This window comes from Gossypium hirsutum, chromosome A02, assembly GCF_007990345.1.
Source record: "Gossypium hirsutum isolate 1008001.06 chromosome A02, Gossypium_hirsutum_v2.1, whole genome shotgun sequence".
In the NCBI taxonomy this organism is placed as follows: Eukaryota; Viridiplantae; Streptophyta; class Magnoliopsida; order Malvales; family Malvaceae; genus Gossypium; species Gossypium hirsutum.
In genome coordinates, this window is record NC_053425.1 from 233,452 (window position 1) to 256,676 (window position 23,225).

General features: G+C 31.5%; 5 protein-coding genes across 8 annotated transcripts; all 5 read right to left on the bottom strand.

The window, feature by feature from the left end:
* Positions 1–1,259: 1,259 nt before the first annotated feature.
* Positions 1,260–2,623, bottom strand: LOC107935958 (uncharacterized). Its single transcript, XM_016868587.2, has 2 exons — positions 2,186–2,623; positions 1,260–1,698 (listed from the first exon to the last, which is right to left on the bottom strand). Exons 1-2 carry the CDS (start codon positions 2,522–2,524, stop codon positions 1,342–1,344), a joined length of 696 nt encoding a protein of 231 aa, XP_016724076.2. The 5' UTR covers positions 2,525–2,623; the 3' UTR covers positions 1,260–1,341.
* A 1,887-nt stretch (positions 2,624–4,510) lies between these two features.
* On the bottom strand, positions 4,511–5,414 carry LOC107935943 (RING-H2 finger protein ATL74). Its single transcript, XM_016868570.2, has one exon. It carries the CDS (start codon positions 5,106–5,108, stop codon positions 4,593–4,595), a length of 516 nt encoding a protein of 171 aa, XP_016724059.2. The 5' UTR covers positions 5,109–5,414; the 3' UTR covers positions 4,511–4,592.
* A 1,190-nt stretch (positions 5,415–6,604) lies between these two features.
* Positions 6,605–7,635, bottom strand: LOC107935955 (RING-H2 finger protein ATL74). 2 transcript variants are annotated; one of them, XM_016868582.2, is made up of 2 exons: positions 7,491–7,635; positions 6,605–7,289 (listed from the first exon to the last, which is right to left on the bottom strand). In XM_016868582.2, exon 2 carries the CDS (start codon positions 7,282–7,284, stop codon positions 6,751–6,753), a length of 534 nt encoding a protein of 177 aa, XP_016724071.2. In that variant the 5' UTR covers positions 7,285–7,289; positions 7,491–7,635; the 3' UTR covers positions 6,605–6,750. The 2 variants fall into 2 exon arrangements, with proteins under 2 accessions (XP_016724071.2, XP_016724073.2); XM_016868584.2 differs by having other exon boundaries at positions 6,605–7,292.
* Positions 7,636–11,718: 4,083 nt separating this feature from the next.
* On the bottom strand, positions 11,719–18,494 carry LOC107935972 (MACPF domain-containing protein CAD1). 2 transcript variants are annotated; one of them, XM_041087510.1, is made up of 7 exons: positions 18,361–18,494; positions 14,970–15,208; positions 14,698–14,893; positions 14,525–14,602; positions 13,563–13,746; positions 13,311–13,474; positions 11,719–12,606 (listed from the first exon to the last, which is right to left on the bottom strand). In XM_041087510.1, the coding sequence occupies exons 1-7, from the start codon at positions 18,364–18,366 to the stop codon at positions 11,974–11,976; spliced, it is 1,500 nt and encodes a 499-aa protein (XP_040943444.1). In that variant the 5' UTR covers positions 18,367–18,494; the 3' UTR covers positions 11,719–11,973. The 2 variants fall into 2 exon arrangements, with proteins under 2 accessions (XP_040943444.1, XP_016724094.2); XM_016868605.2 differs by lacking the exon at positions 18,361–18,494 and adding an exon at positions 16,196–16,850.
* A 24-nt stretch (positions 18,495–18,518) lies between these two features.
* On the bottom strand, positions 18,519–22,341 carry LOC107935971 (serine/threonine-protein kinase STY13). Of its 2 annotated transcripts, none has more exons than XM_016868603.2 (7): positions 22,058–22,341; positions 21,563–21,961; positions 20,969–21,101; positions 20,665–20,860; positions 20,031–20,155; positions 19,205–19,363; positions 18,519–19,115 (listed from the first exon to the last, which is right to left on the bottom strand). In XM_016868603.2, the coding sequence occupies exons 2-7, from the start codon at positions 21,724–21,726 to the stop codon at positions 18,831–18,833; spliced, it is 1,062 nt and encodes a 353-aa protein (XP_016724092.2). In that variant the 5' UTR covers positions 21,727–21,961; positions 22,058–22,341; the 3' UTR covers positions 18,519–18,830. The 2 variants fall into 2 exon arrangements, with proteins under 2 accessions (XP_016724092.2, XP_016724093.2); XM_016868604.2 differs by having other exon boundaries at positions 20,969–21,072; positions 22,058–22,305.
* Positions 22,342–23,225: the final 884 nt, after the last annotated feature.

Genomic DNA, 23,225 nt, shown 5'->3' on the forward strand with positions numbered 1-23,225 from the left:
GATATTTTAAAATAAAAAAATATTCACTTCATAACCATGTAACTAAAAAAATGACATTATAATGAACCTAAATTTAACAAAATAATTTTAACGGTGCTAATAGTTGGACCTTGATTTTAAAAATATGAAAAATTAATAGACTAAATTCTAAATTTACAAAGAGTATAGGGACTACCAAATACATTTTAACCTATATTTTAAGGAGGTTGTGGCATAAAGGAAAACATTAAAGGAAGAGTGGGGTAAAAGGGTAAATTCAGTACCTAAATTTTTCAAAGAAGGGTGCCTCGATTAAAGTGATTGGGCAGTCAAAGTTCAGGGAAAAATAGGGTGTTTTCAAAAAACGCAAGTGTCGGGTGTGGTCAAACTTAGACATCAAGGTAAGCATTTGACTTTATGCATTGACCGTCTGATTCGTTCTCCGTTGAAAAATCCATCGGTTAAGATCTGTCCTTTTTTTTTTGGAGGGACCCAAATTGACTTTCAACAATTTTTTTCCTTTGCCTTAATCTAGCGGTTCTACACGCGCCTACGCGCTCATGAGAAGAGAGGGAAAATTATAATAAAATTGCGGAGGGGTCTAATTTTGAATTTCATCATTTTACTTTAAGGAAATTAAGAAAATAGTCCTTTTATTTTGATGTGTTATAGTTTGATCTTTGTGCTTTACCAATTAATCCGATTACTATTAACTTATGAATTGGTTAAGTTGAGTTGGTTCTTAATGATTAAATTTTAGGTAAAACTGAAATTTTAGTAAATTTACATTTTGGTCATTTAATTTTAAAAAATTATAAAATGATAATTGAACTATTCGAAAGTTTTTATTTAAATCATCGTGCTATTAAAATCACTGTTCTATTGCCTTTTCAGTTCTCACCGCTTACACCAATCGAAAACTTTCATTCCCCTCCGCTTTTACAGCTCAACTTTTTTTTTATGAAATAGCAACGTCATAAATCTACAAACCAAATTTCAAACAGCTTTCTTCTTCGATCTTCAACCCTGACCATCAGATCGACTTAAATATAAGGTATGTTCTTCTAATTGCTCTTTCAAATAATCTAATAACTATTTTATAACTTTTTAAAGTTAAGTAATCAAAACATAAACTTACTAGTGGTTTAGCTCGTATTAGCTTTTAAATAGTTAATTTAACCTTAAATTTTATGATTATTTCGAGTTTAAGTCCTGTCAAGTTGAATTTAACCCGTTTTAGATTCGAACCATTTGAGTTTAGGATTGAAAATTTTCAAATTAGATCATTTAAGTTACTTGTGTTGTTATTCAAGTTAGAATCCACAGCAAAACAATGATCTAAAATCTATACATCAAAAACCATCATTTCTCTTTGAGTTTCAAAATATACGAGAAGAAGATATTAAGAAGAGCCAAAATCAGGCGACAAGCTGCAAACCAAAACCAGAAAACAGTATATCCATGGGCATGGCTCCATGGAATCCAATTCCAAGCATGTTCTGAAACATAATCTTTGCCTAAATTGAAGACAACCCAAGAAACAGCTGTTCCAACCATCCAAAACCTTCTGTTTTTTGCTCTGTTTAAATACAAAATCCAATACAACGACAATAAAATAATGCATGTATGAATTATAATTCCTTTACCATCTTTCTTGGAAATCGATTCCTGCGGCAAACTGAGAATCGCAATTACCAAAGAACCAGCCCAGTTTGATTTCTACAAAATAAAAATGAAAAATAAAAAAATTACCTTTTAATTGTGTGTTTCAACTAAAAAAAAGGTTAAATTTTGATTTCGGTCCTTTCTAATTTGGTATAATTTAGTTTCTCTACTTATTAGTTGATGAAAGTAAATAATACTGGGTTAAATTCTGCTATTGGTCATTGTACTATGCATTTTCATCATTTTTAGTTCTTTCTTCTTCTTTTTTTAAATTTCAGCCTTACCAAAAGAATTTAACTATTACCATTTTAGGACAAAATTGAAATTTCAAAATTCATAATTCATGCATAGTATACATTAAACTCAATTGCAATTAATTATTCTATGGCTTTTATTAAAAGCACATTTTTCCAAATAAAAAAGAAAATCAGTAGAGCCAAATTATGTCAAATTATAGGGACTAAATCTTAAAATTGAGTATACTAATGGGATTAAAACCACAGTTTGACCAAAAATAAGACAAAGCAAAAACTTCAAATACCCTGTCAGCGAACTGCTTCACTCGATTCAGTACTGATTTAACATCTGAGTGTTGGATCGTTAGCCCTTTCCTCTCACGGCGAAGACGGATTTTCTCGAGAAAACTGAGAAATCTGGATTTGAAGCTTCGTTTTTGTTGAGAGGAAATCGAAACCGTTGACCCTGATTTCAACCGGAGCTTGAGGATGAATTTGTGGAGCCTAAGGAGGAGCGAGAATCGATGGAATTCGCCGGAAGGTAAGATTTTGGTGGCTTTTAATTTGAAATTGAAGATCTGGGTTCGGGCTTGGATGTTTAATTTCCAGGATTGTTGCATTTTTTTTAATTCGCGAAAACGCATTGATCGATGAAAGAAAATAGTAACAAGCAGCAATATAAGCTTTTAAACCATAGCTATCTGAAGCTAGCCGTTGTACATGGAATATTTAGGGTTTGGTTTTACTTTACTTTCTAGGATCAATGACAAATTTAATCCCTAAAATTTATTATTTTTTCATTTTAGTCCTAATTTCTTTTAACAATTTGATTTTCAATCTTAAGAATTTAGTCAAATTGTTTTGTTTTGGATGGGAATATTGATTCAACTATTAAAATTTTAATAGCAGATGTAATAACTTACGTGACAGTTTATATATACGTCATATGATATTGGTAATTCTTTTTTTAAATATGTATTTTTTTATTAACTTAGTTGAATTCCCTATTGTTTTGATTAATTTTTTTTAAATACACATAGATTGCTATTCGAGTTACCATGTTAGTGCCATCAAAATTTTCATAGTTGAATCAACTTTTCCATTTCAAAGAATAAAACAATTAACTAAATTTTAGGGGGCGTTTGGTTTATCGAATGTAACATTACGGCCTGTAATGTCACATTCCAGAATGAAATTATAATATTTGGATTTCAACATTCCATTCATTTTGTAATCTCACATTACAATCATCTCGTAATATGGGGTGTAATCTCGTTATGGTTAGAGGTGAGAGTTCGACCTAATAGAGTCAAGTCAAAGTGGAAAAAAATTAGAGTTAATAAAGTTGACGAGTTTCATTTTATCACCCTAACTTGATTTAAAAAATTTTCAAACCGAGTCAAGTGAAATGAAATTCGAGTCGAGTAAAATTGTTCGAGTTAAATTAAAAATTAAACATGTCAAATTAAAATATTATTAAAGTATAACTAATTCCATGTTAAAACTTATAAACTTGAAATCGTATATATTTGAAAATTATTGTTTTCAAATTTTTTAAAAATTTTTTAACTTTTTTTACATATTCTTTAGAATTTTTTAGAATTTTTAATTTTTTTAGTTTATTTAAAAATATAAATTTTAGAATTTTTAAAAATATTTTGAATTTTTAAAAATCATTTTGATTTTTTTTGTAATTTTTGTTGAAAAAGAAATAAATTTGCTCATTTTCAAAATTGACATGGACTTTGTTATTTAAGTTATTCGAATTGTAAAATTCAACTTATTCAAACTCGAAACTTGAATTACGTATTCAATTTAACTCGAGAAAACAGGATAAGTCGATTCAATTAACTAAAAATTCAATTTTTTTTCAAATATTTCGAGTCAAATCAAGTTTTGCTCACACCTAATTACGACTTATTCCTAAGTTGACATCATAAAAAGTCAATTTTGTACCGATACTATTCATACAAATCAAAATACCCCATTTTGATAGTAAATTGGAACGACAAATTTTAGCTTCCATTTCGGTGTAAATGTAGGTCAGTATTAATCATACCAAAATGTTTTAGTCCATTCCGATCAATATTGATTTATATTAGTAGTAAAATGGAATGAAAAGAGTTTTTTTATTGGTACATACAAATTATAGTTAAAAAACGATGCGTTTATTAATTCGATACCGACTATTTTGAATAAGACTAGAAACTTGATACTTAAGGGCTTAACCCAAGCCTCAACCTTTGCTAACAATGCCAAGACTCTGTATTTAATTTTCTTTTAAAAGAAAACCATAATTATTTGGACTAATTTATAATATTATAAAAGTAGGAGATCAATTTGTTAAATTTCAAAGATAACAATTTGCTAAATTTGAATATGTGAATATTGAAATGTTTAAAGAATACAAGTAATGGGCCAAAATTAAACCTTACGCCAATTTAAAGTTTAGGGGCTAATCCTTAAATTTGACCAGGGACCTAAACGATATTTTGACCAATAATTTCTAAAAGCTCCAATTTCTGTGAAATCGAGATACGAGATGATGAACTGAAGAGTTCTATCTTCAATGTAACTCTCTAACCAACTATAATGCAATAAACTTCAAACTTGTGAGACTTACCAAGAAATAAAAAATTATTCCAATATTTGCAATTTAGTCCCTAAAGATATGCAAACTATAACAAACAAGTACCATGAAGCAAGAATGTACTAGCTTCCCTCTTGAACAACTATAAGAACATCGCCACTATCCGACGGTAGCCGGTCGGGACCGGCGATAACATCCCGGTTCACCGTCTCATGTTCGAGCAATGAATGTCGACAATTCGGGCACGATGACTTCGACATTAACCATTTGTCTATACACTTCACATGGAATCCATGGTTGCATTTTGGTAACACTCGTACCTTTTCCCCATCTAAGAACTCTCCAAGACAAATGGGACAGTCGGTGGCCGTAAAGCTTGTGCCGCCAGTCCTGTAAACGGCCACCGGGATTCGTTTCAAGTCCCGTTTATTCAACCCCACCGTCGCCAACTGAGTCGCCGCCGCTCGTTCCGGATTCTCCCTACAGCGACCATGGATGAGCGAATTCAACTGAACAAATAATATCATTGCAAAAAGAAGTACGGCCAATTTCATAATCGCATGGGAGAAGAAATTCTCCATCGGGGTAAGGAAAGGATCATAGGCTTGATCCTCATTGGATGGTGCCAATGTACTCATTTGTGCTACGCCAATCAGTTTTGTGGCTTAAAAACAATAGATATGGCAATAAAAAGAAGATTGAAATTTGTATTTATCAGAACTGGGGACCGATCACCGATGTAACGTTCATCGTACTGGAATATGTTTCTTTATACATCCCCCCCAAAGACTTAGCTTAGTGCCTCAGTTTGTGTTGAGGAATGAGACCATAACAACCAGAACTCTAATTAACTTTATATGCAGTCGCCGCCGAGTTGCAGTGAAACAATCGGTGGAATCCTAATATATATGAAACTGATTGTTGCGTTTGTGGGGTGAATTTCTTTTCTGTTTTCGGAGATAATTCAGTGTTTGGTTGTTATATTATATCTTTTTAAATTTCGGATTCGAGTTGAGTTAGATTTTTTCAGTAATTTTCGTATTAATTTTGAGTTTTAAAATTTTTGGACTAGTATTCAGTTTAATATTATGAGAGAAATTTAGCATGCAATATTTATCTATTCTGTTAATTTGATTTTGATTTAATAAATTTAACTTGTAATATTTATACGTTTTATCAACATTTTCGTTAAATATATAAACATTAATACTAAATTTGTTACTACACCAATCAAAATTATATTTTAAAAAATGACTAAAATTTAAAAGTAGAGAACCAAAGTAATCGAAGAGATAAACATTAAGGATTAAATTTATTATTGTACAATTTTTTTATTGTTTTAAAAGTGAATTTATATTAAACTTAGGACTAAAAGATTACTAGTTCGGTTGACATCAAAGAAAGTCAATTCCATATTGATACCATTTGTATCGGTCAAAACATTCTATTCCGGTAGTAAATTGGAATGATAAATTTTAACTTTTATTTTTATCTACATTTTGAACAGTATTAGTCATACCAAAATATTTCAGTCCATTCCGATCAATACCAATTTATATCAATAATAAATTAGAACATAGAGAGCTTTTACTAATACGATACTATTTTGAATAAGACTCGAATCTTGGTACTTAAGGGCCTAGCCCAACCCAACCTTAACTTTTGTTAACAATGTCAAAATCTTGTTTATTCGTATTAATTTTTTAAAATATATATATATATATATATTAAATAGGAATCCATAGTTAACTAACCTCCCTTTTGTACCTACGCCATCGAGACATGTGTCTCTCCAATTGATATTTTTTCTCCTATTTATCTTCAATTATTTAATTAACACTTGCAACAAAAGTGAATCTATGAGCCAATAAAGCTCTTTTAAACACAGCAAGTTGCAAAATGGGCCACACATTTACTAATAATATTGATCAAGATCCCTCTAATATGTTTGAATTTGAGATTTAATCCTTGTAATTTTATAATAATACAGTTAAAATACTACATGGAATCCGTTCTAAATTAAATTTTAGGGGCTAATCATTAAATTTGACCACAGTAGAGGAACTAAAACGATATTTGACCAATCATGATACAAGATGATGAATGGAACAGTTCTATCTTCAATGTAACTCTGTAAGCAAACTATCATGTAATAAACTTCAAACTTGTGAGACTTGCAAGAAACAGTAAAAAAGAAATCCTAGTATTTGCAATTTAGTCCCTAAGGATATGCAAACTATAACAAACAAGTACGATGAAGCAACGAATGTACTAGCTTCCCTACTGAACAAATATAACAAGATCGCCATTGTCCGTCGGTTGCCGACCGGAACCGGCGGTCACATCCTTGTTCTCCGTCTTATGTTCGAGCAAGGAATGCCGACAATTCGGGCACGATGAGTGCGACATTAACCATTTATCTATGCACTTCACATGGAACCCATGGTTACATTTTGGTAACACTCGTACCTTTTCACCATCCAAGAACTCTCCAAGACAAATGGGACACTCGGTAGCCGTAAAGCTAGTGGCGCCCATCCCGTAAACGGCCACCGGGATCCGTTTCAAATCTCGTTTCTTCAACCCCGTTGCCGCAAGCCGAGCAGCCGCTTGTTCCGGACTCTCCCTACGGCGACAACGATTGATGGAGTTCAACACCAACGCGCATAGCACCGCGCACAAAAGTGCTGCTAATATGATAACCATATTGGTGTCGAAATTCGTCGTCTCGGTAATGTAAGAATCATCGGTTTGTTTCTCATCTGCAGGTACTAATGTACTGATCTGTGTCTCCCCCATGCTCCGCCGATCCATTTTTGCTGCTAACATAACAAGTGTTGTGTCTTAAAAAGAACAGATAAGCCAAAAAAAAGAAGGGAAGTTGTATTTATCCGAATTCGGGACCGATTTAACGTTCATCATACTGGAACATGTCTCTTTATTTATCCCAAAAAACCCAACAATTAAAAGAGAGAAAAAAAGAAGATTTTTTTAATAGAAAAAGATGTTTAAAGCCTTACTTTAATGTCTGTTTTTGTAGGGGAAGGAGATCATGAGAACCAGAACTCTAATTTAACTTTATATGCAATCGCCGAGTTGCAGTGAAACAATCGGTGGAATCCTTATTTATATGAAACCGATTGCTGTGTTTGTGGGGTCAACTTTTGTTTTATCATTTCGAGACAACTCGGTGTTTGGTTCTTATATTGGCTCCAACTAAATAAAGGTGAATTTCCTTAAAAGGTCCCTCTATTACAGCGACTTGATTAAATAGATTAATTTAGTTCATATATTATTAAAAAAATATAAATAATGTCATATTGGAGTAGAATTAACATTTATTGTTTAGTAAATTTAAAAAAAATTAAAATTTTATGTTTTTGGAAATGAAATCTTTTGTTTGGAAATTGAAAAAAATAATTATCAAGATATTTATTATACAATAAATTTTAAGTATGTTACAATTTGAGTTCATTTGATTCTTTTAAATAGTATAGGGACTAAATTGATCCGTTCAATAATAAATAAACTAATTTGGCCCAGTCCTTGTAATACAGGGACTTCCTAAGTTTTTTAACGAATTAAATTTAGAATTGAACTGAGTCGAATCTCTATTTAAATAGGATTAAGTTCGATTTGATTCGATTGAGTGATTTTTTTTCTTTAATTTTTCGAATTAATCTTTGTAATTCTATTTAGTTAACTACAAGAGAATTTTTCACAAGTAGGTTCTAGACTATTACAACACCTAAAAATCTAATAAATAAATAAATGGACACCTATCATTATTTTAACTTTTTTTTTCTTTTATGTCTTTTGACTCTATTTTGATAAAAAAAATTTACTTTATTTTGTGTTTTTTAGATATTATTTGAATATAATTTTTTTAAAATTAAATAATTTTACATAAAAAATAAAAAAATTAAATTCCAATTCAATTCGATTAACCACCTTTTTTACTCCCAAATATCACAGTTTGAATTTCTTTTCCTCAGCTTTATTTTATAAGGTCGGTTTTTTTTTATTATTCACAAAACTCAAACTAAAAATCTTATTTTTAAAATATCAAAATTTTTATCGCTAGATAAATTTTATTGATAAAAAAAGAAACTTTAAAAGAGATACAGAAATCAGTGATCCAAAATTTATAAAAAAAAAGAAAGAAAGTAAGGGATACAAAATTGAATGGTTTAGTTTGGGTAGGGCAGTGTGATATATACTTTTAGTACCAAATCCATTGAGTATGCCATTGATGTAACAGTTGTTTGATAAAACCTTGTAGTTGCACCCAATCACAATAGCTTTGGTCATGTAGTGGGAGCTTGGCTGCCATCTTCTCATTGGCTTCTTGCATACCACTTTTGACATCATCATAAGGAGATAACTATTTTTTATATATATAATTTTATATAATTAGGTTTAAATCTTAATGATTTGAGTCTTAGCTCGATTAACACGAGTATAAAAAAATGTGAGTTAGAGTGTATTGAAATGTACTATCTTAATATGTGAATGTTCAAATTATTCAAATTCTTAATTTATTTGTATTTTATATTTATTTTATAATTACTTTAAAATATTTTAAATTTTAAATTAATTTTCTAACTAATCAAAAAAAATTTACCTAATTATCCCCAACCTTAATTTTGCCAAGTGAAAAGAAGATAACTCATATGATTGGTACAATCATATCCTTTTGGTCTTTTCCTCAATAGAAAAGTGAACTGATATTTATCCATCTTTTGACAATGGATGCAATTTTTCATTAAAAGAAAATGCAACTTGGATTTATATATATATATACACAAAATATTTTCCAAGTTGGGCAAGTAACCCTAACACCCTTCTAATAATAAAATTAATCGATTTGTATTTGATATTTTAACAGTGTATAAATTGTGTTATTAAAAAAAGATATCTATCAAGAATCTCGTATGTTGACCTGATGGTTAGGGTGTTGTTGGTTACTGTTAAGATTTTACCCTACTCTTGTAATTAATCGAAAAAATACATTATATGTGACGTAATATGGTTCAGCGTTAGTGTATAAATTTATATATTGATAATGTTACAAATACAAATCACACTACTAAATAATAAGTAATATTCTTTTTTTCTATTTCAATTAAAAATAAAAATTACAAGCACCGAACTGAATAGTTAATTTAATAACTAATACATTTAAACTAATTAATTTATTAAAACAAATCCAATCATTGTAAGTACTAAATTGAATAATTGATTTAATAATTAAATCAACTCAAATTAACTACTCTGAATAAATTGAGAGGAGAATCCCGAAGACCCCATCTTAAATTAAAGAAAAGTTTATAATTAAAATAATAATAATCGTGCATATATTTAAACATTATTAATGAATTACATGTTATTTGTATTATTGAGTTATCGTCATAAGTTAACCGAATATCAGTTCAATTGAAGAAATGACAAAAAAAAAATCCTATTTTTACAAAGCTAAAATATCTTTTTTTAGAGTACTTTTATCTGTTTTATATTTTAAAATATAAAATCTATAAAAAAAATCAATTTATTTATTAGAATCAAAAACAATATGGAATCCAACACATCAACTATACAATTCAACCAAAGCTTTACTTTTTTTTAATATAAATACTATGATAGATATTTCTATTGTATAATAATGAGTAAACTATTTAGTTGATCACTCAATTTTTAGAGATTTTTTTATTTTAATTATTCAAGCGTTAAATCTCTAACGGTAGTTAACTGCACAAGCCATATTATATTTGTACTTTCATTTTGGTTACCTAATTTTTAGACCGCTTTCATTTTTGTCACTCAAAAATATCTTTTTTAAATATTGATTGGCGTAAAAAAATCATGGATTAAAATAAAAAAGCGGTAGAAACTAAAATAATATATAATATATCCAATTGAATGAGATTTCTCATAGATCTATAGATTTGTCTCGGGTTAACCAAAAAGGGTTAATTACATGAGTTTCAAACTCTAATTTAGATTAAATTAATAATCTGGAAACATAAAAAAATTAAAATTAAAAAGGAGATTAAATTAAAAAATTTTAATGGTATAGTAAAAAATCAGCTGACATTATTAATGGATAACAAAATGTCAACAGTTTATTCATTTTATTTTTGTGTATTAGTTTAGTTTATCATTTTTTTTTACTTTAATCCTTGATTTTTTTTTGTCCAAATCAATATTTTAAAAAATAAATTTTTGGTGACTAAAATGAAAGTGATCAAAAAGTTGAATGATCAAAATGAGAGTATAAACATGATGTGGCGTACACAACTAACGTTAAAGATTTAATGCTTGAGTAACTAAAAAGGAAACATCCTAAAAGTTGAGTGACCAAATTACAAAAAAAAAATTAAATGACAAAAATGAGAACACCCTAAAATTTAGACGATAATAATTAATTATTTAATTTATTTCAATAAATTAAATCACAAAGTATGATATATAAAACAAGTGGTGTTGGAATGGTTTTGTTGAATTTCAGGTTAATATCAAATATTTTTTTTAAAATTATGCTAATCTCAACTACTCTACTCCTATATAAAAAAACCACTACTTTGCTAACTTCGGCTTGTTATGGTTAAGGTTTTAGGGTTTTACTGACAAAGTCCGAGTTTTATTATGTGGGTCTTTTATTTTAATACATGCATTTGATATAAATGGGTATTGTCTAGGTTTTTTTTATACTTAAATCGTAATGACTTGTTTGACTCTCTTATTTTACAAAAGTAATTAATTAAATTTTTAAAGGTTAAATTTTTTTATAATTTTTAAATAATTTTAATTTTAAAAAGTAATTTTAATAGCATGGGGTTTTTATAATTTTTATAGTTATGAAATTTTGAAAAGAATTTTTTGTGTTTATGTGAATTCTTGAGATATTGTTTTATAGCATGAGTGGCATGCAGTGAAGAGAGTGTGGAAGCTCATATTGATGATACTGTAGAGACTCTGGATGTGGTAAAATTGAAGAATTTCCTAAATCAGGATATTATGTCATTTGTATCACTTTCTAATAATTTAATGTCATTTCAAAATTTTCATTTGATTATTTTCAGGATGAAAATACTAAAATAGCATTGAATTATTGAAGAATGATACAAATAACATGATATCCCAGTTTTATAGAGGGACTAAAACCAAAATTAGACCTTTCTTAAACATGTTTTATGATTTACCTAGCAAGTGTATATATACATCTCATGTAGATAAAATTAAGACATATTTCCTCGAAGGTTATTTCTACATAATTCACAGCACTTGAAAAATGTTTACAAGACACAAGTTGCTACCAAAATTGTAAGAAAAACTCCATGTTTAAACATACATATCCTAGAAAACCACTCAAAATCAAATTCATCAAAACACAATTCTTTACAAGCACGACGAACACGTACAGACGTGCAAAAAGAACGAAAAACATCGCCTCTACTTAAACATGGACCGGCACGAGACCATACCAAGCATATGCCAAGAGATTCAATAATTCAACAAGGAGTACTTTACCCTTAATATGATTTTGCCTTTCTCGACACCGAGCTTTCCACCGGTTACTAGCCAATGACCCGGAGGATCTTGTGGTCCTTTGCTCATCTCGGACATATCAACGAATTTAGCCAATTTGTTTACAACATTTTCTTGTGAACCGGAACTAGAATCACCGGAGTTGGTAGTACCTATAGTAGCAACAACTTTCTTCAATTTGTCATTTGGACAATGGTCCCACAACGATCTTCGTATCGTGCAACCCGGAAGCCTAGAATACAAGAGCCTCATATACAAGACGTTTCTTGACCCGAAGTTCCAGACTCCGAGTTGTGCCCCAGTGACAATGTAGACGCCAGAGAGGTCACCTATAAAGGTTTCGGGGTTTTCAATTGGTGCCGTACTAACATGAGAAAAATTCTTCCATTTCACAGGTTCAAACCATCTGCTATCTTGCTCCTCTGGTCCTTGCCATTTAGGAGCACCGATTGCAACATCGGTGTCCCAATGTGGGAGTAGGATCTTCGGAAGAGAAGCTAAGTGTTGAAGATGAATACTCAGACGGTTCTGCTTGATTCCTTCTAGTCGTAATCGCAAGCCTGTTACTGGCTTACGTCCAACCGAGACCTGCAATTTACATCAAGCACCAGATTAGATGCAAAATATTTTTATAACAATTCATGTTATCAACCAGTATCTCTTTCGTGGAGTGGTCTATAACCAATGCATTTTAGTGATATATGATACACCACAATTATGGCTCTTAGAATGCCCGTAGAGGTTATGCAATTGCTATCAAGCTTAGATAAAGCTCAACTCAATGTTCCGGGAGAAAAAGAACAGCTACTAATGCTGGTTAAGTTTCTCAAGGCAAGAGACATCACAAAGATGGCTTTCATTATTAAACATTTCACGACGGGTGAAGGGAGGGGGGGAAGGGTACCCTCCCACCCCCCCCCCACAAAAAAAAATTAAAAATTGCAGCTTTAGACCCCCAAAATTCATAAACTCTTAAGTTAATATATGATAAGATTATAGTTTACCCCTCCAAAAATGCTAGAATTTCGATTTAGTCCTTTTGAAAACCATAAAGATATAAGCCAATACAAAGATGACATTACATTTTAACTCACAACAATGTATAACTTAATCTCGGCCCCCCCCTTAAAAGAATTTCTGACTTTGCCCCTGTTTCACGACAATGAGCTATCCGGGGGCAGCAATAACCATGAGCCTTAATCATGCTCTTTCTGTTCTTACGAACACATTTCACCAACAAATCGAAGAGCTTGAAATTTTTAAGATGAAAAAGTTATTGCATACACATATACCTGTTCTTGGCTGACATAAAGTTTTTGCCCCATCATGCTGAATTGCAAAGACGGGCAAACAGGTTCCTTCCTCTGGTGGCCAGGAATCTTGTCCTGTACCGGAGCCCATATCCTAGGAATCTGGAACTCTAAGAAATATCTAAGTTCTTCAACTAGAGGCTTGTCTGCCAAGAATCAGTCAGAAGATTTAAGTTAGTACAGAGGGTTAAACATTTAGCAACATAAGGAATTGGAAAGAATTAGTAGTATTACATTCGAGATAAAGACTGATAGCACGAGTCAGATGCTCCTTTCCGGCTACTCCATCAAGTAGAGCATTAATAGGATAGAAAGTCATTTCGATGACATCCGGAGATGACCGCACGGTTTTTGCCCACTGTGTGTGGTTTTGTTCCAGATCATCTCCTCCCCTCCTACGAAAAATGACTGTAACATCCTGCAAAAATAAGAAACCAAGGCACAGAGTGAAACACCATCTAGTCACACAATTAGAATTGACTAAAAGAGTGAATGATAAATAAACAATTAGCAACCAAAAGCGATAATAAAATACAATTCAACATCATCGACATACAAATATTTTAAGAGGAAAAAGTAGGCCTAATTGCTCAATTTAGAGCCAACCCTTTTGGGGTTGCTCATATAAGGACCAAACCTTTCAAAGTAGTCATATAAGGGCCTAACATTTACAGAAGTGCTCAAATAAGAGCTTTTCACACACATCAGCCTAGTTTGTAGTAAAAATTAGGTGAAGGTTGACATGTTTAGAATAAAACACATAACAGTCGAATCAGATATTGCTTAAAAAAAAGAAAATAATAAAAAACATAATTTGAAACCTGATATATGACATATGAGAAGCCCTTATTTGAGTGCTTTTGAAAAGGTTTGGCCCTTATTTGACCATTTTGAAAAGTTTGACCTTCATTTGATCACTTTTGTAAAGGTTAAGCCCTTATATGACTATTTTAAAAAGTTTGGCCCTTATATGAGCTACCCCTAAAAGGTTAGGCCACAATTTGAGCATGTAGCCAAAAAAGTAGGAAGTACAACAAGAACAACAACCAGACAAAACAAAGGTTAATCTCAGTACACGGCCTTGACTACAGTGATTCGATTTGACAATAAACAAATAACAGAATAGAATCCCAAAGATATTGAATATCCATTAGCAAAGTGATTTCCACTAATAAACCGTCAAGCCATCTAAATACCTCTTTCCCGTTAAGACATGGCGCATTGGAAGGCTGAGGGTATATCCCTTGACTATTGAATAAGCCTGGATCAAGACCCTGTAAAACTCAACAAATTATGTTAAGTCAGCAATGGTCAAGAAAGCAAAACAAATAAAGGAAGACAAACATCCAATGGAAATAGTGGAACTAGCCTTGTCCTTTAATTTGATTTGACCTGAACTCGTATGACTTTCTTTATCAGAGAATCTTTGATTTCCGATATCCTGCACATAGTTTTTAATCTCCATGGTAGATAAAGGTGAAGAATGATGTTGTTTGATGTATATCACATCTTTACCACCAATAGTTACGGAAGTAACGACATGTGTCCCAAAATTTTCAATGAAACTGTAAAAATAGAGCAATATTAGGACTTCAAGCCTATATTCTGAGAATTTTACACTAATCGACAAACGGTTCATACCTAGCCAAGGATGATGGATCCCAAGAAGTTGGGACGGCACGTTTAACCTTATCTTGCAACACCAATGGTGACCTTGTAAGCTGAAGCTTGGCAAGTGGAATGTAAAATCCATCCATAGAGAGCATCTTTGTGGTCGCAGCATCAATATTTGTTGAACCGGTAAAGCTAAACACAGAATTGAAACTACCGAGCGCAAAACAACTAGAAACGTTGGCTTTTTTATTGAAATACTCCACCATCTGTAGTTGGTAAGTTAACAAAAGTGAATTAGAAAAATCTTAAAGCAATACAAATCAAAACACATCAAGTCGAAGCCATTTGTCGGAAATAGTTTAAATAATGCTTAATTCTTCATTTCATAATTGATTACAAAGTACTAAGAAATTCAATTAGCATACACTCTTTCTCCTAAACATAAGTAGGCCCATCATAATCAAATTCAATGATCTAATGCTTTTTCTTAATCACCACCAAAAACACTACATTTTAAGAAGCTAAAAGTACCATGGAGGCCCTTGTACTAGGAGTCAAACTGCATTTTGCTCCCTCCAGTCAAAAAATGGGCAAATTAATCCCTGAACATTAGATCAAAGAGCAAATCGATCCTTTCTGTTAAAAATTCCATCCATTTGCACTATTAAAAACTGGTCTAGCTGACGGAATAACCAGACAGTGACGTATACCTCATGCTAACGTATGAAAGGAACAAAATTAGAAGGACTAGTTTGCTCTTTGATCTAACATTCAAGGCCTCCATGATACTTCTATTGAAGCTAACCCCTCAAATTAAATTTCAAACAAGCAACATAATTTGGAATCAAATCACTAATAATCAAACATGACCTACATACTTCCATAGGAGATAACATGTAAGTCCAAACAGAATCAATTGCCAGCCTTTAGGCTAACCATTAACACTAACGATAAACATCACTGCACTCCCAAGGAGAACTTAAACTTGAACCTGGAAGTGATAGGAGAGATAGCCACGAATCCCAAAAAAAATTCCTAAAATTTAGTCATTATGAACCATAAAACGGACATGTAGATACATTGGTCATTCCCAAAAGAAACATTCAATTCTAACCATGAATATGATCAACCAAAGCCATAGAAAAAACACAATAACACAATAACTTAATAAAAACCCCAAAGTGAAAAAACTAACAATCTACACCATATTTGATGAATAAAACATGCCCAAAAGCCGAAATCACAACATTTACCTCATGAAAATTACAAACCCCAGAACTATGACGACCAATAGACTCCTTGGAGCTCTTAATATCTCTAGAAATATTAGGTAGAACAATTTGATCATCCAAGTAAATATCCCTAACATGTTCTTCATCAATTTCAACTATCCTAGAACCCATCACACCTTTACAGTACAATAACCTCGTATCGTAATTAACATCAAATCCTCTCCCCAATGCTTGAACCGCGTTGATTGCTGTGTGTAAAGCAGCTGCATTTCCATTTTCCCCCATTTTTGCATCCCCCAATCCCACTTTAAATACCAACTTTTTCCTCGATTAGAATCATACCCAGACCATCAAATGAGCTCAATTGACCAAAAAAAGAAAAACCCAATTCTCCTATGGTACTGAAAACAAAAGAAATCGAATGAATGGTGAAGATAATTCGAGTTGCAGTTCACCAAAGCACATAGAGAAAGAAAAAAAAAGTGGAGTTGACTAAAAGTGACTATTGGATTTTAATTTGTAATTTGGGGAAAAGATCTAAAGAAAAAAAAGACAACACAATTTAATTCGAATCCGATGGCTTCTCTTGAAATTCTCTACTCTTTTTTTCCCCTGTTATTATCGGGTTCTTCAAAAAAATAAATAAAAATATGTGTTCCACTGTAGAATATGTTTTTGTCTTTTTTTTTTAAAAAAACATTGACTCTCTTGAAAGAAAATGAAAAGAGTTAATTTTGGCAAATGGACGATTGAGATCCTGGCGTGTACTTTTCTGTATGAAATCTCGGCCGTTTATTTCTTCTAGACCCAGTCTTGGGTCTCTCGATTTCATCCAAAGGAGAGTTATTTCAACTACTTCCATATTTAGCTCATCGAATTAGAATTGTTTAAGGGTTTTGCTATGATTAGAGTAGAAGGCTTATTGATTTTTTTTTTAATTAAAAAAATTTAATATATTTTAATATTCACCATCCAAGCTCGATTTAGTCTATTTAATTTTTAAATTTATAATATGATATTTTTATTTGGGATAAAATCATTTTTAATTCTTAAACTTGACAATTAAATCAACTTTGATATTTGTAATTTTTTAGATTCACTTGTGTACCGAAAACAATTAAATCTATTTTAGTCTCTAAATTTAAACTTTATTAAATTTAATGATATAACCAGTGTTCTTATTAATTGGTCAAATTAATTAAACCAAAAACCAGTTGGTACGCCAGTTTAAACAAAAAGGTTTAACTAATTGAATCAAGAATGGCTTGAAACTTGTCAAATATCAAAAACCGAGGCAAAAATCAATAATTAGTTTTTTTATGAATTTTTAATTATTGTTTGTTAATTCAAACTGATTGCATCAAAAACTAATGATCTGAGAAGTTCAACTACTGATTCGATTATCAAAACACTGTATGTGAGACTTTAAGATAATACCACATCATCATCTAAAAATTTATATACTTATAAGTAATAATATAACACAATTTCATAATGACATATCATCAAACTTTTTTTTTTAAATTAGCTATTACAATAGATATAACAAAAAATACAAGTAACAAAATGAACTTAATTGTCAAATTCATAAGCGAAAAATTATTTTATCCCTTTCTATTTTATATATTATGTAATCTATATCATGTTAAGTTAAATATATTATATTATATTATAGAGTAAATATTAAAAAATATGTTATTTATGTTTAAAATTTTAATAATATGTATAATAACAATAAATAAAACCAACAAGTTTTGAGTGAAATAGTAAAACACATTACGCCTTAAAGATAAAAATGCAAATTCAATCCTTGAAGATGACATTTATGAATTTAAAATTTGAATCTCTATTATATTTGATCTTTCCAAATAAAAGTCGATGCCTAAGGCTTCAATATGATAAATGGTGATAGCAACAACTAAAAGTGTTCGGATGTAATAGCAACACATATTGACACTCTCAAAGAGAGAACGTAAATTCGAACTTTAAAGACAATATTGTTAGACGAGCAACCACAAACCACGAACAATTTAGACCATAAATCAGATATGTTTGATCCCAAAATGAACACAAAGCAATGCAATGGCAAACATAATAACAATGCAGAGCACTTTTCAAGTATAACATGCCGAATTCAAAGTTACCAAGGCAATTTAGAACAAGTCAAGGCAGACAAAAGAAATTACCACCATTCCTAGATCAGCTACTCTGGCTCCTCATGCATCATTGCGATTCTGGCTTCGTTAATAATGCCTAAAGCACAAACCCGAGCATCTGTCGAATCTAAATGTATCACATGAAATGTATACCATCATCTCATTAGGAAACAAAAACAAGAATGAAATGCACTGTAATAGCCTTCTTTTTTCAGATGAAGGGTAACATTAATATGAACAGGGAAAATTCGAAATCGTATACCTTCTTTACAACAATGTCGACTAGACGACGTAAATGGTTCTATTTTTGTTTTATTTTGCCAAGTTACCCCAAACAAACATCTTTCCTACATTTACTTGATGAAAAAATCATCACTAGAAAAGCTAACTATGAAGAGGTTCAGTTAGAACATATATATCTACTATCACATGCCAACTTTCTTGAGTTGGAACAAAAAGAAACCTTTTTTTTCAAAATTTTACCGGTTTTACCCTCATTATCAGTTCCTTGTCCTCTTTGCGGCGAAAAATTGGCGTAGGAAAGCAAATTTCCCCTTTGCCCGAACAGATAACTCAGTTATGGTTCCTTTACTTGTTCCTGCTTTCTCGCTAGTGTCGGATTCAGGTATTGACGATGGAGGAGGTGTGAGTGTGAAGAGAAAAGCATTCAGCATACGTACTATCTGACTAAAGCTTGGCCTCATGTTAGGGTCCTCAACCCAACATGATTGTATGATGAAAGCTAGATCAGGGGATATATCCTTCGGAAGGCTCGGTCGTTCTTGCTGCACATTCATGTTGCATCAACTTAGTTAGCTATCTGTTAGTTTAAACATTTATCTTGTATAACTGTGTGCATTGAAAGAGTTTTCACCTTAAAAGCAGCAGCATAAGCTGCTTGCAAATTCGACATGCCCTCAAATGGCATGCGATTGGTCAATAATTCCCATAAGACAATTCCAAAGCTGTAAACATCAACCTTGTTATTGTAATGCTTTTTTTCCCCTCGACGCAATGTCACCGTGCTATACAACTACAACAAAAGTCACAAATCATTTATTACCTAAAGATGAATTGTCAAGCAATCTCTAAAGTAAACTGCGAGGATCGTAAATTTTTGGCATAAAGAGTAGATCATTCGGTCTGCAGCTAAGGGCATTCACTATCAATTGAAATGTTCAAATATAAGCATATAGATAAATGCGTGGGCGTATCGGCATTAGAACATTAGAATTTCATAACTAACATCACTCAAATAATTAAACAGAAACAAAAATGCTTCAATCTTCATTATAAATAAAAGAATAAACTACACCCAATGTCACTAAACTATTAGTAAGTTTATCTTTTTGGTCAGTCAACTCAAAAAAGTTACAAAATGGTCACTGAACCATTCAAAAGTTTTCAAAAAGTTACAAAATGTCAATAAACATCCAAATTGTTTCATGAGAAAAAAAATAAACTGTAGAAAAGAAGGATAAAGAGAGCTCTCAATTGGGGAAAACGATACGAACAAAGAAGGCCATACAGCAACGATTTTCACAGCTCAGTGACCAAAAAGTTTAATAACCATTTTGTAACTTTTTGAAGTTGAGTGACCAAAAAATAAACTTACTAATAGTTTAGTGACCTTGAATATAGTTTAATATAAATAAAACTTCTCATTTTTGCTAATACAATAGTGGTGCAATTGCACAAACCTCAGGGGCCATCCAACGATAAGTCCCAGTCTCAGCAGTCATCATCTCTGTCACGGATTCTTCCCTCGCAAGACCAAAATCTGCAAGTTTTACAGACCTCTGGTTTGCTGTAAGCAACAAGTTATCTGCATGGATAAATTCCAACATATATTTGCGATTAGCAAAAGGAATCAAGAAATACATACTGAACTACGAACAAAAGTATTACACCAATGAGTAAATTGCAAGCTACATTCTGCTCTCAGAGGCAGAGATTCATTCAGATAGGCATCTGATGGTAAAATGCATGTAATTGCACATTCAGGTGTTCCAGTTTTCAAGCACACAGTTCAATCAAAACATAGGAAACAGTCATAGAAAAGAGCCAACTGAAGCGGCAAAGAATTCGAAAAGAAAATCATTTAAGCCACTAATGCACAGAAAAGAACAAAAAAAATACGAATTAAAGCAAATTAGTTAACTGCTGTGAAGATTTCGTGCACACATTCATGAAAGGGACAGAGTGAGATCCTGATGCCGCCATAAAAGGAATCATTGCATGGCCTTTGAATTATACAAGCCAGCCTCTCCAATCACCAACTAATATTCTATATAGAGCGTTTAACATAACTGATGAAGAATATTCAAGAAGTACCAGGCTTCAGATCTCTATGTATAATCCCGTTAGCATGCAGACAATCCATGGCACGCGCAATGTCCAGTGCAAAATTCAAAGCCACATGAGGGTCTAAAACTTTCGGACGAATGCTTATTAAGTACTTGCGGAGGGACATTCCTGGTAATAACTCGGTTACTATCGCCATCAGCGGGTCCTTACAAGCTCCAAAGAACTGTCAAGGTAAACAAATCCCATAATTTGCAGGTGAGAACAACATATAATCGGCATATTCCATCGATGAACAAGTTACACAGAAATGCAAGCTTCAAAGAATCTTCACCTTGACAAGATTCTCATGTTTCACTCGAGACATCATGTTAACCTCACGAGCAAAACGACTCTCGAGGGCAGCTCTTTCCTCGACCGTACTCCCACGGTGAAGAACTTTAATGGCAACAATCCGATCACCATACCTGGAAAAAATGTTAGACTCACCCCTATGTAACTAAGAGGGTAGCCTTATTTGCACAACCATTTTTTTTTACATTGTTTCACTTGAAAACTCCACAAATTAAAATGTCATATCCATCATTTTTGTCTTCACTCACTAAAATTCGTTCAGCAATTTTAATAATTATTACGAAGAAATAGCAATGTTTTTCATATATTGATTTCTACTGTTACATCCACATAAGAACATAAAATATGTCCTTTTTTTTCTATCTAAAAAAACAAATTAAACTTGTTAATTTGAGGATAATTAACAACAAAAAGTTCGGATTACAATAAAAAATAATTATATAAATAAAAAAAATCTTTACCAATAACATCAACCATGGCTATTACATATATATAATTTCGGCGTCAGAGAAAACATATATTAGTAAATTAATACAATTATTATTAATATTTACAAAGGTGTTAAGAGACTGACCTTCCTTCGTATACTTTGCCATGAGCTCCTTCGCCGATTTTGGAGCCGATAAATAACGATTTCGGGTCAATAAGCAAATTTTGATCGATAGTCAACTCATCAGCACTCGTTATCAACCCATTTGAAACGGCGACGCTTCTCGTTTCTGCTTCGCTGCAACTCATAGTTGCAACTCCCGCAAGTTTTTTTTGAAATTTTTAATTTCTAAATTATCCCCGAATTCCTCATTTCAATCAACGTCTCTTTTAAAAAAAAGAAAGCTTCATTAGATTTCTGCATAATCTTCAAACCACCGAATCTCGAAACAATTTTTAATTCCACAACGATTTTATATCCATATTTGCTTTGACTTTTTGCTTGAGCTTCAAATTCTCGTCACTGAAGATTTTAAAAGAAAACCTAGCAAAAATGAAAAAAAAAAACAAGCAGTTTACAGTGCAAGCAAAACAAGAACCAAAACAAAAAAAAAAAGAAAATTCTCAGATGAGGCCTAACCTATCGCTTTAAAACACTGAATTTTTTTCAATACATCAAAAGGAAGAATAATTTTTTTAAAGGGAAAAGATTGAGTTGAGATTTGTTTAAAAACCTAACTATCAATCAAATATTTAGAGAAAAAAAAATAGAGTAAGAATCTCTTCCGATGAAGATAATATTCCCAGATTTTCTTTTTCTTTTTCTTTTTTTTTTCCTTCTCTGTGTGTCTTTGCTCCGATGAGGGTTTTAATAAATTTTTATTTTTTTATTTATTTTTAAAGAAGGAAATGGAAAATAATAATAGAGAAAATGGGGGAAAACAGTGTTTTTTTAGACTAGTAAAGGACTAATGAGAGAAGAACACGTGGATAACAGAGAGCTTTTCAATTAAGAGCCGCCTGTGAGCATCAGTGATTTGGACGTGTCTGGTCTACGATGCCTCTGATGGAGCTCTCGTATGAAAAAACAATCACCTCTCGAGAGAGAGAGACTTGACTCGGCTCTATTATGCTCGGCTGAAGTTGGCTTAGCTTTTTTGTTAAATATCCAACTTTTTTTTACGAAAATTGACAAAATAATTACTTTAACTATTTTTTTGCTTTTTTGTCATCTAATAATAAAAATTATAAAATAGTCATTTAACTATTTAATTTTATTTTTTCTCATTATCAATTGACTAATATAAAAATAAAAACGTCTAAAAATTTAAAATGATTAGGTGACAAAAAAATAAAATTAAATAATTAAATAATAATTTTATAATTTACATTCTTTTTTTTAATTTTTGTCTCTTTTTAATTAAGTAGAAGTGTTTATGGGTTAAAAATTTAAGGTAGGTTTAAATGAATAATACTATAAGCTATAATTAGCTTACTTTTTCTCTTGTATTATAATATTTAATCTCATCGTAACCGTATATTTATATTTTAAAAAATATATAGGTACAGCAGATACAAGTGTAGGAAGTGTATTTTATACGATGTATGGTTCTGACTTTTGACCGAGTTTAGTGTTAATGGTTATCACCTTGGAAGGCGTGCCTCTCGGCTCGGCTCGGCGGCTTCCAATCTTTTTATAAAGCGGCTCAATTATTTTGGCAATAAATATTTCCTTTATTCTGTCTCTTCTCTTCGGACCAAGCTCCCTACTATAACATTTTTTATTTTTGGTATTATTGAGAATATTA

Excerpts from the sequence above, each read along its gene's own strand:
- LOC107935971 (XM_016868603.2), bottom strand. The coding sequence starts at position 21,726 with ATGAGTTGCAGCGAAGCAGAAACGAGAAGCGTCGCCGTTTCAAATGGG. Across the intron at positions 21,102-21,562 it reads GGCAAAGTATACGAAGGAAG|GTATGGTGATCGGATTGTTG; the intron begins GTCAGTCTCTTA and ends CATTTTTTCCAG. Across the intron at positions 19,364-20,030 it reads ATCGTTGGATGGCCCCTGAG|TTGTATAGCACGGTGACATT; the intron begins GTTTGTGCAATT and ends CTTTTGTTGTAG.
- LOC107935972 (XM_016868605.2), bottom strand. The coding sequence starts at position 16,459 with ATGGGGGAAAATGGAAATGCAGCTGCTTTACACACAGCAATCAACGCG. Across the intron at positions 14,603-14,697 it reads AAATCAAATTAAAGGACAAG|GGTCTTGATCCAGGCTTATT; the intron begins GCTAGTTCCACT and ends TGAGTTTTACAG. Across the intron at positions 13,747-14,524 it reads CATGTCTTAACGGGAAAGAG|GATGTTACAGTCATTTTTCG; the intron begins GTATTTAGATGG and ends TTATTTTTGCAG.
- LOC107935958 (XM_016868587.2), bottom strand. The coding sequence starts at position 2,524 with ATGCGTTTTCGCGAATTAAAAAAAATGCAACAATCCTGGAAATTAAAC. Across the intron at positions 1,699-2,185 it reads TGAAGCAGTTCGCTGACAGG|AAATCAAACTGGGCTGGTTC; the intron begins GTATTTGAAGTT and ends TTTATTTTGTAG.
- LOC107935955 (XM_016868582.2), bottom strand. The coding sequence starts at position 7,284 with ATGGATCGGCGGAGCATGGGGGAGACACAGATCAGTACATTAGTACCT.
- LOC107935943 (XM_016868570.2), bottom strand. The coding sequence starts at position 5,108 with ATGAGTACATTGGCACCATCCAATGAGGATCAAGCCTATGATCCTTTC.